Genomic DNA, 15,350 nt, shown 5'->3' with positions numbered 1-15,350 from the left:
TGTAGCGGACCATGACATCATTGACCACTTTACCTTCATTTTGTTTTTCCTTCTGTCTTTCTCTCGTTTTCTTACCATTCAATAAAGGAAGGGAAGGGGGCACACCTACTCTACTTCATTTACATGACTGTATGTATCGAGTCAAATCCTTTAGCAAGACCGGCTAATTCAACGCATGTTGAAATCAGTAAAATCTGATGTATTTTGCTTGTATTGCATTATTTCTGTAATGCACTGCCAAATCGACTGGACCCAAATTATGCAAAAGGGCAAACTGAATTACCCCCCCCCCCCCCACTCACACCCTTCATGACAGCACATGTATATACAAATGTAGTCAGTATACCAGTTGAATTTGCTCTCTTTCTTACTCTCCCATCTTTTATCTCTTACCCTCTTTTTTATTCCATTATCTTCTATCTGTCTCTCTCTTTTTCTCTTCTTCTTACGACTTTTCCTTATTATTCTTTTTTTGCCCCTTCCACACTTTCTCTCTTTCACTTTCCTCTTCTTCTTCCCCAAAATGTATATCAAATAGAGATGGCAGTACAGATGGATTGAACAGGACACTCACAATTTTGTTTCAAATTATTTTTATTGCTATATACAGCGTCTTATAAATACACATAACCCGAAATATATGGAGGAATACGCCACTGAATTATTATTTGTTTAGAATGTATAATCATTATTCCTATCAGTAAACACAGTCAACCTTCAAACACATTCCCACAGAGCTAAGAAGATGTTCTCACCCCCTTTGAATTATCAATTTTGAAATTGAAAATCTGACAGGTACACGAAAATAAGAATCACAATACATTATTAATGACATAAAATTCTGGGTCAAGGAATACACATCTGTAAAAGCAATATACAGTCAAACCTGTCATATTAAGGCCACCTGAGGGAAACAGACAAAAAAAAGTGCCCACTAATAGACAGGTGGCCTTTCAAGACAGGTTCTACAACACTCTTCTTTCTCAAGTGAGACAGAAGACATGACTACTATAGACAGGTGGCCTTCATAGAATAGTGGCCACTAAGACAACTTTTGACCGTATATTCAAAACCAATATAAGATTACTACTAAACATCATAACGGAAAATGATGATAGCATGCCTTCATTACGTTTTACTTTTCATTACTCTATCACAATGCAGTATTCAACTTTATATTTAACATATTTCAATTATACAATTCAACTTAAAGGGAAATACAACCTTCATAGTTAACTACTGTACTCTAAAAGAAAGCAGAACAATTGCAGAAGCAGGTTGGTGAAAGTTTAAACAAATCTGATAAAAAATGAAGAGGGTTATGAAATTTGTAATCACTATGAATTATGTATGGGCACTTCAAGTTATTTAGTTATTTGAGTAATTAGTTATTTGAGTGCTTAGTACACGCGTCATCATAATGCGCTGTGGCATTTTGATCATGAATTCAAATCACGCTTTCACTATATTGGTTAAGATGAGAGCATTAAAATTGTCATATTCTAGCATGTAATTTCTTAGAAAGTTCTCATCTGTGATGTTTCCGGTCAACACACAATCTTCTTCTAACTCGTCTATTGGCACGAAGTTGGTTCTGGGCAAGAAATATTGCCGCCATTATATCACCACGAAAGATACAACAATCCCCTACCTGTTGTAAATATTGTTGTAAATACCATGCAAAATAAGATAAGATAAAAGATACAACAACTTTCAGAATTCCATTTATCTCGACATATTATCTCTTGTGCGCACATGCAAATGAGGATTTTATTAATAATACGCACAATTACAAGCGCACCAAAGTATGAGCGCAGGCGCGGCCAAAGAGATGAGAGAAAAGATACAACAAAAGATAACACAAAAGTTACAACAATGTTCAGAATACCAACTTTATCTTATCTCCAAAGATACAACAATATTAGAGATAACACAGGGTTCAGAATACCGCCCCAGAATTTCAAACACTCAAAACTTTCTTATTATTGGTCCGATTTATTTCAAATGTTCACCATGCTGTTTCTCTTACGATTCCACCTTCATACAAATGAAATTATTACAAAGGTTGGATTGCCCTTTAGGTTGTTTACTGGTGTAACATTTGATGTATATAGTAGTCTGAACATTAATGATGGTCTAACAACTGTCATCATCAGCAAAGTTGAGAACTTTCAGAACTTGATCCCTCTTGGTATGTCTGCAAATGACAAAACAAAAAGAAAAAAATCATAGAGGCAAGGCACAATAATAGTGAACAAGTAAAAAGTTTGGAAAAACTTTCAGGCAGAAAGTGTGTTCAGTCCCATATATTAATTTTGCATGCAGTACACATGACTTTCAGCAAGATTAAGTCAATGTCTCTTCATTTCCACTATTTCGAATCCTAAGTAGTATAAATCATGTACGACATAACAAACTCTTTCATTTGCTCCCAGTCTGTTTCTTTAACAATGTAATCACATGACCAGAACTATTCTCATCTATAAAAGGAACACACTTAGAGGTGTTGTGGTCTAGTGAATACGTCGCTGGATTGTGGATCACATGGTTTGCGGTTCGAGTCCAGCTTGGGCACTAATATCCTTTCGCAAGATATTTATCTACATTTGCCACTCCCACCCTGGTGCAGTAAATGTGATCCCGGTAGGAAGAAATTCCTTGAATGCTTTGTGAGCCTTATCACGGTAGCCAAACTAAAGCCAGGATAATAATATGATCGCAAGGCCCTAAGGGAGAGCAGTATTAATACTAATGAGGCATCCATGGGTAAGCAAGTCAACAAGATCATCAATGTATACTGCAACATCAATTCGTCCCATATAATATATGATTCTACTCTCCTTCAAAGATGTTTATAGTCTTCCAGTTATTCAGTTTAAAATAACAGACCACCTACTTCCTTTCAATGACAAATTCAATTTCTCTGTATTTTATTTTTTATCATCACAAAACAGAAAAGTTGACACTGACCTTGCTCTGCTCTGGAACTCAGCATCACTATCATCACTAGACATCACCAGCTCAGCAAGCTTGGACATGGTCTTGACACGACCCTTCACCTTTGACTTCACCAGGTCACTCTCATTCTCATGGTCACTGGATTGAGATTGAGACAAACATTGAGGAGATTATTTCACAAGAGAAGAGATACCGACTATGCAACAGCCAACAACCTAAGAGTATTTCTTAATTTTACTTTTAGGTCCATCAATTGCTAGATTAAAATATTTGAATACTTGAGTATAACTAAACCAATAACATCTGGCCCCATTCAATTCTACTGTTACAGTCTACAAGTCTACAAGGAATTTAAATTCAGTTGCAAACTCAAGTTCAAAGAGTGATTGCTAAGCTTTTGCTCAATTATTCATACCCCTTGTAAATTTTATGTTTCTTTTGTTTTCTTATTCGAAATTTAAAAATGAAATATGGACTTGTTATTTTGCTTATTACTTTGAGATGTAAGATGTTATGTGTCCCATTCTCAAGAAATATAAATCTGAATAAATCAATTTTCACATACTTAATAAATTACAAACCTTGGTAAGGATATGAATAATTTAGTTGTTTGTATTTAGGTGATTTCAGTTCATTACCTTGTATTTTCCTCCTTGACAGCAGCCTTCCTTCTGCCTCGAGTGCTGGGGGTCTTGGTTGGCTTCTTCTGAGCGGGGGTCTTCGTAGATTTGCCTGAAGATTTGAAGGGAGATTGAGGGCAATTGTGATAACTATCAATGATGAAGGTAAAATTAAAGCAGCATGTCATTAGAAAAAAAAAAATATATAAAAAGAATAAAAAGCATTTAACTTTAAACTTTAAACTTTATCTGGCCGAGTGTTGAGTCCTCATGTACGTGGGAGCAGTGATTAAATCACACTTATACAAAATCACATTAAAAAAAAGCACCCACAAACAGAAACTATTTGTGTACACTGGTTCTCATATTACCCTTCTCATTTTAGCTAAGTCTAGAACCTTTATCAAGCTCTGGTTAAAAATGTCAGATATAAACTGAATTATACACTACTGCAAAAAAAGAAACTTTGCAAAATTGCAAATATTGAGTGTTGTGTTCGTTGAGATTGAAAATTATGTTGCTGCATGGGGAATCTGAAAATTTGTGCACATTTTATGTACATGAATGTTCTTGTTTTGCTGGTGACAATGTAGTGCCCATGGCAACACAAAAAATTCTTTGAGAGCTGCCCATGCGGCACCTCAGGAAAATAGCACAATTCATAGATAACAAATTTACAACTAGAACCTCACGTGTATTAGTGTACATTTTTATGGCATGATGCAGGTAGTATTAGTAGCACAAATATTATTTCGGGCTGCACACGTCAGGAAAATAGTACAATTCATTGGTAACAAATCTACAACTCACGTGTCAATGTATATCTTTATGGTATGATTCTATTAGTAGCACAAATATTCTTTCATGCATGGAAAGTTTCTGGTTTTATAATACCTATATTTGCATCACTGCTGACAATAAAGTGCCCTTGGCAACACAAATATTCTTTTGGGGGCTACGCACCTCAGAAAAATAGTACAATTCATTGATAACAAATTACCAACTAGAACCTCACGTGTCAATTTATATCTTTATGGTATGATGCCATTAGTAGCACACATATTATTTCGGGCAGTGCACCTCAGGAAAATAGTACATTTCATAGATAACAAATTTACAACCAGAGCCTAACGTGTCAGCGTATATTTTTATGGTATGATGCCTTTGGTAACACAAATATTCTTTCATGCATGCAAAGTTTCTGGTTTTACTAAACCAATATTTGCATCACTGCTGACAATAAAGTGCCCTTGGCAACACAAACATTCTTTTGGGGGCTGCGCACCTCGGGAAAATAGTGCTATTTATGGAAAATATACATGTGGTCTAGAGCCTCACATGTCAGTGTATATTTGTATAGTACGATGCCATTAGCAACACAAATATTTTTTTCAGGGCTGCACGCCTCAGCAAAATAGTAAAATTTATGAATGACATAGTTTCACCCAAAGCCTCTTGGGCCAATATACAGTCAAACCTGCTTTAGCAACCACCTGTCTACAGAAACCACCTTTTTTTTTTCCCTTGAAAAAATCATGGTTTCTCATTGAAACATGTACTGAAGAAACCTGTACATAAAGACCACCTGCCTATAGAGACCACTTTTCTTATCTCCTTTGGGTGGTCTTGATAGACAGGTTTCACTGTATATGCTAACCTCTTGCTCTAGTCTTCTTGCCAGTCGTTTCTCCTGCAGCAAGGTCCTTCTTGCAATCTTCAGACAGCTCCTGAGCTGCTGTGATATTACATGCTGCTTCAGCCATCTAGATATCAAAGGAGAAAATGTTTTGATATTCAATGGATCTCTCTCTAGCAGTTCATACAACCACTGGTAACAACATTATAGATTTTGGAAAACTCAAAAGTGGTTTTGAAGCTTTGACAAAAATCTTTGTCTGCTCCCTATAGCAAGGCACCAAACATGGTATTCTCATGTAAATAGGAACCATTCTATATCAACTTAAATCAGTTCATTGGACACAACCACACAAAAATGTACATGCCGATGATCATAACGTTAGCTGTTATTCTGACAATTTTTTTAGGAACTTGCACTTGTTTTGCTAGAGGCAAGATATGTGAAGTTGGGAAAACAACAGCAATTGAAATAAATTCATTTCGTACTAATTGTAGCATATTGAGAGAGAAAGTTGTGGCACACATGCCAGTGAATGTGGTCATAAGTTAAAGAATGGATATTTCAATATTTGCCTCCCATGTACAAAGTCTATGGGGAAAGGGGCTATTTGAGGCTCCATAAAATAATTGACCAATCAGAAGCAACTTCCGGTGACGCAACTGTGTCTCTCAACCAGCTATGGTACTACCTACCGTTTCATCTGCCTTCTCTCCAGTCTCATTTTCCTTGTCCAACATGTCTGCCCCTTGAGCGGCTGTTCCATCCTCTGTCTTTCCTCCCTCATCCTGATTCTCCTCCACACCCAGCAAGGTATCGATGCTGTCGGAGAACTTCTCAACCTGGCGCAGGGCGACTTTCTCTTCCACATGCTGGATAGGAAAAATGACACAGATACATAGGTCATAGAAATTAGAAAGAAAGATGGTCTGGAAGTTGGCAATTTGTAAGAAGTACATTAAGAACCCTAGACAATATTATCAATAACCCTTCCAGTACAATAGGTAAACTAAAGACACCTGGGAGGAGAATGTTAAATGTAGACTTCAGTTCATTTCATTCCATTTATTTCATTCTCCATCAAAAACATTAAAACATACAAACATGATATTCAGATAAAATATCGATTACAAGAAAAATGCAAAGGGAAGGAGCAAACAAAATGTTATGCCAAAGGACACTGGTGTTGAGGCAGGGAATTGAACCCCTTGCATTGTGGTCTGAAGACCTATCCCCTAGACTGCAACACCTCTACATACCTGTACAAGGAGATCAGCGAGGACCTTGATGTCAGCTAGATGGGTCTGGTTGTGTGCATTGATGGTGAGCATAGAGAGGGTCTTTGCCAAGACACGGGTGCCCGGAGCTGTGGGGTCCTCCAGGATAGCGTTACAGAGCTTCAGGGCAAGGTTGTCATGGACAGTCGTCTCCTATAGAATAAGGTGATACATTTTCCATAGAGGTTAGATGTAATGAGAATTGAGATTGTTTCACACATTTATCTCTTCTTTAGTAAGGAGAATATGATATTATAACAGAGTGAGAATTCAAACACAATGTTTAGAATGTTAAGAAGGCCATGTTGTCATAGACAGATGTCTCCAAGAAAATGTAAGCAACATGAAGACATAAGGGTAGTTTGGACAGAGCGAGTAATTGTAATTTTGACATTTGTACTGATTTTGTTATCCTCTGTTTTAAAAAAATGAAAATAATCTTTTTAGTTCAGATCTATTACAGTCATGCCTGTCTAAAGCGACTGCCAGGTAGTCTTTGTAGACAGGTTCATTTATTACATGTTTCAATGAAATACAATTTTCAAGGGAAACAAAAAAATGTGGTCTTTGTAGACAAGTGGTCACTAAAGCAAGTTTGACTGTATAATCCATAAATATTAAATTGAATTGAATTGTATGTACCTGTATATCTGCGGTTTGCTTGTTGTTGAGCATGGTGTGGTCTGTGAGATGGACCATGAACTCAGCCACGTTACCAGGGTTGACCTTGGCCATAGGGGAGGTGGTCGGAGCATTGAAGAGCGTCCTCAGGGTCGGCAGGAAAGCCTCCTCCCAACACTCCTGGTGGACCCTGACGTCATGAGGAAGACAAAAACAAGGTCAACATTTTACAATCAATTGATAATAATGAACATCTCAAGTAAAGTAGCAGTTTGCCAAGAGATGCAAAGGACATCATCATCATCATCATGGAGTTGTCGAATAGAATGGCAGAAGATAAATGAGACATATCCCTATTCCTTCCTCCTTATTCCTTACTTCACAGTCCTTATTCACAATGCCGTATTCCCTATTCTTTATCTTTACTTCATACTCCTTATTCTATGTTTTTATCCCTTACTCCATATACCTCATTTCCTATTCATAACTCCTTATCCCATGTACCTTATCCCTTACTCCATATTCCTTATTCCTTACTCTTTATTTCCTGTACTTTATCCCGGACTCTATATTCTGTAATCTGTATGCCCTATTCCTTACTCCTTATTCCCTGTACCTTATCCCTTACTCCATATTCCTTATTCCCTGTTCCTTACTCCTTATTCCCTGTTCTATATCCCTAACTCCATATTCCATATTCACCAGTCCTTATTCCGTATTCATTATGTATCATTTGTTCTTATCCTTACCTTCCAGCAAAGTGAAGAAAGCTTCCAGGCAGGACCTTATCTCTTACTTAAAACTCCTTATTTCCTCTTCTTTATCTCTTCCTCCATACTGCTTGTTCCCTGTTCTGTATCCCTAACTCCATATTCCTTATTCATTATGTATTACTCGATCTTATTCCTTACCTTCCAGCGAAGGAGTAGACAGGGAAGAAAGCTCCCAGGCAGGACCTGAGATGCTGGTCCTCCTCGCTGGTAGGATTGTACCACAGGAGGTATCCCTTATTCCCCATTCCTTATCCCTTATTCCCCGTTCCTTATCCCTTACTCCATATTCCTTATTCACCAGTCCTAATTCCTTATTTGTTACATAATATTTGTTCTTATTCCTTACCTTCCAGCAAAGGAGTAGACAGGGAAGAAAGCTCCCAGGCAGGACCTGAGATGCTGGTCCTCCTCACTGGTAGGGTTGTACCACAGGAGAAGGAGACGGGACAGTAGCTTGGGGCTTGTGATGCGACCAGAGAGGAGGAGTTTGGCAAGACCCTCCGCAGACACCGTGCGCAACTCATTGCTCTGTTAAAAACAAAGTGAGGATAAAGTATTAAAAGAGATAAGTGAGGATTCATGTCAATATGCTAACAGAGAGTATATTTAAGAATGGTACTTTTAGAACATAGGCAGTACAAAGCTGGTGAAGGTACATGTATTGTATAGACTGTTTTCAACAACTTCAGCTTGCATTGTAAGCGTTAGGTTCATGAAGCTAAAATCTAAAACTATACTCAGAATTACATGATCATCTTGGTCAGATACTAAATCATTGCCAAAATTGGCACTAAGTATAGATGCACTTGCAATAATAATAATATAGTGATTTGCTGGATATCTGAAAATAAAATGTGAAACCTCTTGAAAGTGCTAAGATTACTCAAAATAATATGATGGATAGGCAACATTAAGAAACCGAATAATATTCTTTACTATTTTTCATACCTCAGAATCCAACAATTTGGTGAGAATCGAGAGGGCGCTATTTGCTGCACTCTGGGCGGACTGCTCCTTGTCTTTAGCTTCTTCTTCTTCATCCTCCTCCTTCTCTTTCTCCCCTTCCTTCTCTCCATCCTCACCAGGCTTCTCGGAGCTCGTCTCTGGCAGCTTGAAGATGTCCAGGCCGTAGGTCTGGGCGGTGTCAAAGATTGCTTGGAGAGCAGTTACCTGGACAGTTTCCTGGTCCACTTGTGATATCTACAGGACAGAGAAAGAAAATCAACAAGGAGAGATTATCACTCTGAAACACCTTGTGCAATAGACTTGCATTTTGTTTCTTAGTAATACTATTCGGTAATTCAAGGATATCAGTTTCACTGATAGAAATTTAAAAAACATTTCCATCATTCACATTTATATCATATATCTAGGGCACTAGATATGTGATATAAATTTCAGCCAATGTGGAGAGCCTCTCGCCAGAATTTTTAAATTCATTTAGGTGATCCCCATACACTGGCGGGTGCTAAATATCATATTGTTAATGTTATATCATTTTGTCAACATGTGATGTTTTCTATGTATTGTTTTCATCTTGCCTGGAAATAAAATAAATAAATAAATATATAGGACACTCCATTCTCTTGGATGGATGACACATTCATAACTGTCACTCAATATGCAATTCAATATTTCTTCCAGCTCATTTTTAAGGAACAATGCAGGTTTATTTTATGCTGCATGTAAACATATGGAGGAGGAAGCATCTCACAAAAAGGCTTAGTCCGGGTTTTAGCCAAAAAAAATCTTACTGCTGTCAACAATAAAAACAAAGTGGCTGAATATCTATCTGTACCTGCATGAGGAGGAGAAGCTGTTGCATGGCAAAGACCCTGCTGATCTGGGCACCAAGACCAAGACACTTGACTGCCATGTTACGAACAGACGGATCCTCGTTGGTGATTCCGGGCAGAACCTATCGGGTAACAGAAAGAGATAGATAAGGCAAAAATGTCAGGGAATGGATATCAAAATTCTCGAGACTGAAACTTCCAACAGAAATTCTTAAAAGAATTTTAAACTGAGTTACATATCCTCATAGCACAAGTATATAGATTAAATACTTTTACATATAATAACTGGCAAATGGAATCGCAACAAAGGACTTGCCCGTAATCACTGAGGTCTGTGTTATAAGATAAATGTGGAGTGTATTATCATAAAATAAATATTGTAGCGGTTTTGACACATTATATCTTAATGAGCTCCATGTGCACATCTTATCAAATAGTGATGATATTTTTTTTTACCAAAGGTAGAAATGAAAAATATCAGTATCAAGTTTAGTTCATTGACTGTTTCCAGCACTTATCAAGAGCGACACTTAATTTGTGTCAATGTTTAAACATATATGTTTGTGTGAAGATATTTTCACAGATGACCGTAACACAGACATTTCCACAAGTTGATGCTTTCAAGATAATTGTCACATGTTACATACAATACATGGTTGCCCGTGCATTGCCAGCTTATTTGCGTGTACTGTTAAATTGTAACCCTAAAACAACAGTTTACGATCTTGGCAAAGATAGTGGCGTACACTTTACTTACCAGGACAGTGAAAAGAGTTTGTAGTGTTGGGTTGAGCTCTTTCATGGCCAAGTGTTGCATGAGTTCTGCTGCGATCGTCAGGCACTTCAACAAGGTTTCTGGATCACTCTGTTTTGTGGGAAACAAAATGGTGATTACTCATAATTATAAAAGGAACTTTAAACTTTTGAAGGACATAAATTACAGTGCACTTACAGTGCAATTTGCACAATTTATTATAGGAAACAATAGGAAACATTACTACTTTGTGGCATTTTTCTGTTGTAGTCCACATTACAAAACAAGCATTTCAGGTGGTCAATTGGGCAGCAAACACATTTCAAGAACACAAAATGCATAATTGCTTTTAAAAAATGATCATGTTGCACAGAGCTTGAACCACATAATTTAATTAAAACCAAAATAATTGCCCTTAACATCAAATTACGATAATCATGATAATTAATGTTGCTAACCTTCTCTGTGCGTATCTCTTGGGTAGTGTTCATAACCAGGGACTCCTCAAGAAGAGAGTTCTTGGTGCACTCCAGCTCCTCCACCCTCCTCTTCATCTCGGCAGCCTTGGTGAAGTCTTGGTTGGCAACAGTGTCTTCCAGGGCATCCCTCGCCTGGGTAAGGTCCATTCGAATGCTAGCAAGCTGCAGGGTATAGACAAAAGTCTTTTCACTTAAAGTTCAGCAAAAGATAAAGAAGACGGAACAAAGCGCATGGCAGATTTCTATAAATCTATGGAAAGCTACACAAATATCTGTCTATCTACGAAAACCTAACAGGTCCTATTAGAGATCCTATTAGACAAAAAAAAATTACATGAAAATGACTCTAAAAGACTAACATTGAGATGAACAGTCCTAAACTCGCTGCGTTTGACTAGAAAATATCTTAAAAGATTATAAGACATTAAAAACAAAAGTTAGAGGAAAGGTTCAAAAGACTTTAATGAATGCATGTTATCAAAAATTCTATGGATTTGACCACTACCTTCAGTTCTCTCTGACGAATGGCCTCCGGGGCTATGGGCTTCTCCACCGTAGTGATCGGCACCCTGATATCTGAGATGATCTGAGCCATCAGCTCGATGCGCTCCTCATCCTCGCTGTGGAAGTCTTTGAGACGGGTGATGAGGATTGCTACGAGAGAGGGGGGCACGTGGGGGGCGATCAGGAGGTCTTGGACCAGACTGTCAAGCTTTTTTCTGCCACAGGAGATTCAACAATGAGATGAAAATAAACCTACTGATGCTGGTTCATTTGGGTGTAAGATATTGTGACAACTAGGATTGTTGCAATCATTAATTAATGATCTACCTGCCAGCATATTCGGCAAAAATCACGTGGAATGAGTTAAGGTCCTTTCAGAGACCTTAAATATGCTCCGGCCTTTACTTGGTAAAACATATGGGGTTAGGCTAAGGATTGGATCAACCAACTGATCCAGAATGGCAATAATCTTAAGGACATGCTCAGCCACAGATTCTTTGCCGAGGGAACGCTCTACAGCCGACATGTGATGGGCATTGGTCTCCAAATTTGATTCTTTGAATGTGTTTCAACATAAAAATGTCACTAACATTCCACCAAGAACAAATTCCATGGCTTAGAGAGAAAAAGAAAAAAATGGCTTTAAGGCCCATCTGCACTAGTTTGGCCAGGGGGGATTAGACCTCCCTGCAAGGTAACTGACAGGTGGTTATCTCATCAAATCAGCTTTCAATTAACATAAGAAAAAGGGGATCATTGGGGACCAACAGGCACAGATTGGGGAAGTTTTCTATATAGAGGGAGCAAGTAGCAAGTAGTGCAGTGGGGCTTTAAATCTCCTGGCTTACCGTCCAACTTCATCCGACTGATCCAGACTTCCGGTCATCTTGAGGAGATGCTCAGAGACAAACTCTTTGCTGAGGGTATGCTCTACAGCTGTTACGTTATGGCAGCTGATCTCCAGCTTGTCACAATTCCTATCGTAGTCAAGAAAGAAGAGAATCTTAAAGTTGTTGCCCAGTTCTGAAAAGCTGTAGCTCAAGATTGATTTTGTTTCTACATATTATTTGTCTCACATCAAATTTTGCCAAGAATAGGAAGAAATGTAATAGGGTAACATACATGGTCTATGTAGGCCACAAAACACAGAGCTGTTAGTTTAGGATGGGTGTAAATTCAAATTTAAAAAAAATTTGAAATATGAGAGCAAGTCAAGAGCGAATCTTTCTTGTGACATTGCTACTTTATTCTTCCAGACTGATATCACAAGAATGAGAACGCGCACAAATCATTTTTTCAACTTTACCAGAATTTCAATCTACTGTTCAGTTTCTTACTTGTGGACATAGTCGCAGAAGGCCGAGGCTGTTGGCATGAGCTTGTCCATCAGGGCTTCGTCTCCCTTGGATCGAACGTGTTCAACGAGACAGCACCAGTACAGTACGTTCTCGCATGACAGCTCCTCAATCGGTATTACAAGACTACGAGAAGGAAACAGATGTAGAGAGAGAGAGAGAGAGAGAGATGCAATCAAGTCTAGTTAACAAGTATGATGATACTACCTTTATATGATTAGTGGAGTATTTAATTTTTGTCAAAAGTAATGAGGTTTAATGGGGTTGATGACGACGACGGTGACAAGGATGGCTTCTTGTATAGCGCCAGTACCAGCTCCGGCTGGGGGCTTATGGTGCTTGCTCTATTACGTCTCACAAATTGAATTTAAACTATTAACCGTTAACTTTGGGTAGTGCTTGCAACATAATACAGAAACACATTCAGATAGTTTTGTTTATTTCTCAGAACTACATTCTTTAATATCTATTATCTAACATCTCAAGAACACACAAATTTCTCTTTTTTCCTGAGTTATCTTGTAATTTTAGGAGCTGGAAATCTATTCAATGGTATGTAAATTAGAGTTTGCATTATTCTTTTTGTTAATGGAATGCAAAATGTACTATTTTTAATAAAACAAAATGATTCAATGGGAATAATTCCTGCTTTACGATTCACCTGCTCGGGTCACATGGAAAAATAAACATGTTGTTCTCAGGAACCAAAAACAATAATATTTTTACATTTCTCATGATACTAATTCCTGTTCATTGAGGAGATCAGAATCTACCACCAATTCTGGAAAGGGGACCTTCTCAAAATATTGCCTCAGAGCAAGTTCAGCCTATCAAGTTGTGTCTGAACGGGGATTAAAAAGTAAATACATAGACATAAAAAAATCTCAGATCCCCACTTACTCTTCATTGAGGAGATCAAAGTCTTCCACCAATCCTGAGGCCGGAACCTTCTCAAAGATAGCCTTCAGGGCAAGCTCAGCCGTGGTGCACGAGTTCTCGACGTCCATCCGCTTGAGGAGGTCGATGGCGTTACCATCAAAGGTTCTTAGCCAACTCTGAAGCATCTTCCCAGTGCAGATGTCCTTCACCATGTCTAGTTACAAAGGTAAAATTGTTGTAGAGTCTTAACAGGATCTTTATATAATAATTATATACCTGTATTGGTTCTATAAAAAAACTCATTACCTGTGACATTTCTGAATATTTTAGACAACTTCTTCAGTTTAGTACTAGAAAATTTAAATTTTGATTTTGCAAATTAGCAGCATTTGTCCAAGAAAGGTAATTACACTTTGGATGATGTGTCATAGAACGAAATTCAAGATAATTTTTTTTTTTTTTAAATAGAGCTTTCAATTGTTCATAGTGGATTGTTTTATACAATCAACCAAGCATGGGGGAGGGGGGATATTTTTTTAAGACAGAATAGTTTGTGGCCCCTTTTTTTTCTTGCAGGTGTCATCAATCCCAGAGTAACAACAGCCTATTTCTTAAGTTCAGTTCAGTTCAGTTCAATTCAGTTTCAGTTTATTTTCATATTCCACACATGTTGTATAGTACATCATTACATTTAGCATGTTACATTTTGAACTCATTTTAGGATGCGTTTATACAAACAAAAAAAGAATGATACATAAGACTTAGTTGAATAAGGGAAGAAATATGATGGAGCCTAAAGAGAAAGCAATGCTTGTAGGTCATAGGCTCCGAGTACACGGTTGTGAATGAACGAAATCTCTTCGGGCCCAGTTCTACAAATTTTATAATTCCAATAATTATAATACCAGTAATGGTGGCTTCTTGTATAGTGCTCATGTCCGTCACACCATGACGCTCCTCGCACTCGAATGTTTGGCAAATAAGTCTTTGAATGTTCAGCTCTTACAGCAAGCATCTTATAATCAAGGGCTTGCTAATTTCTACTTATGAGTGTATACCTAAATGATCAGTGAGTCCAGCCTGTAACACTTTGATCCTCTGCGAGATGGTAAGGGCCCTGATGTGTACCTTCTCTGCAAGAACCTGAATGCAAACATGATGGGTTAAAGTGAAAATGAATAAGCAGCCATATGTATAGAAAGAGCACCTGTCTATAAAGACCAACTGTATATAAAGACCACAGTTCCTGTTTCCCTTGATTAGTTTTGTTTGCTTATCTGAAAGACTACAGTGAAACCTGCTTTACAGCCATGTGTAAAGAAATACTACATGTTTATAAAGATCAGTTTCTGTTTCCCTTCATACAACTGTACATGTTTTTTCTTTCTTCTTCTCTGCCAGACCTAATATAAACATGATGACATAGAGTGAAACCAGTATAGTAGCCATGTACACAGAAAGACCACCTGTATAATAAAGACAGCATTTTAAATTACCCTTGATTAGTGTTTTTTGCTTCTTCTTCTCTTTAACCCTATTTAGACCGGGCTATTTTGAAACTGCATAGCCCGGGGGGGGGGGGGGGGGGGGGGGGGGCTTCTAAAGCCCCCCCCCCCCCCCCCCGGCTAAATAGGGTTAAGAACCTAATGCAACGATGATGACATATAGTAAGACTGGCTTTAGCAGCCATGCTAATAT

At 37.9% G+C, this 15,350-nt stretch overlaps 1 protein-coding gene across 2 annotated transcripts in view; it reads right to left on the bottom strand.

The window, feature by feature from the left end:
• Positions 1–1,941: 1,941 nt before the first annotated feature.
• Positions 1,942–15,350, bottom strand: part of LOC105447056 (condensin complex subunit 3-like) — a 30,789-nt gene continuing 17,380 nt past the window's right edge. The window contains exons 6-22 of one of the 2 annotated variants that reach the window (XM_030992545.1): positions 14,711–14,795; positions 13,674–13,866; positions 12,756–12,899; positions 12,267–12,395; positions 11,420–11,633; positions 10,894–11,076; positions 10,439–10,546; positions 9,684–9,803; positions 8,834–9,085; positions 8,232–8,413; positions 7,134–7,302; positions 6,474–6,644; positions 5,910–6,086; positions 5,236–5,341; positions 3,597–3,690; positions 2,971–3,096; positions 1,942–2,197 (exon numbers count right to left, since the gene is read on the bottom strand). In XM_030992545.1, the coding sequence (XP_030848405.1) occupies positions 2,137–2,197; positions 2,971–3,096; positions 3,597–3,690; positions 5,236–5,341; positions 5,910–6,086; positions 6,474–6,644; positions 7,134–7,302; positions 8,232–8,413; positions 8,834–9,085; positions 9,684–9,803; positions 10,439–10,546; positions 10,894–11,076; positions 11,420–11,633; positions 12,267–12,395; positions 12,756–12,899; positions 13,674–13,866; positions 14,711–14,795 (2,514 nt within the window). In that variant the 3' untranslated portion in view covers positions 1,942–2,136. The remainder of the gene's footprint in view (positions 2,198–2,970; positions 3,097–3,596; positions 3,691–5,235; positions 5,342–5,909; positions 6,087–6,473; positions 6,645–7,133; positions 7,303–8,231; positions 8,414–8,833; positions 9,086–9,683; positions 9,804–10,438; positions 10,547–10,893; positions 11,077–11,419; positions 11,634–12,266; positions 12,396–12,755; positions 12,900–13,673; positions 13,867–14,710; positions 14,796–15,350) is intronic. The other variant, XM_030992546.1, reaches the window with a different exon arrangement.

The sequence above is a fragment of the Strongylocentrotus purpuratus genome, unplaced genomic scaffold (assembly GCF_000002235.5).
Source record: "Strongylocentrotus purpuratus isolate Spur 01 unplaced genomic scaffold, Spur_5.0 spur5_contig_847, whole genome shotgun sequence".
Taxonomy (NCBI): Eukaryota; Metazoa; Echinodermata; class Echinoidea; order Camarodonta; family Strongylocentrotidae; genus Strongylocentrotus; species Strongylocentrotus purpuratus.
Note: the sequence above shows the minus strand (reverse complement) of the source record. Positions and strands in the feature narration are given on the sequence as shown.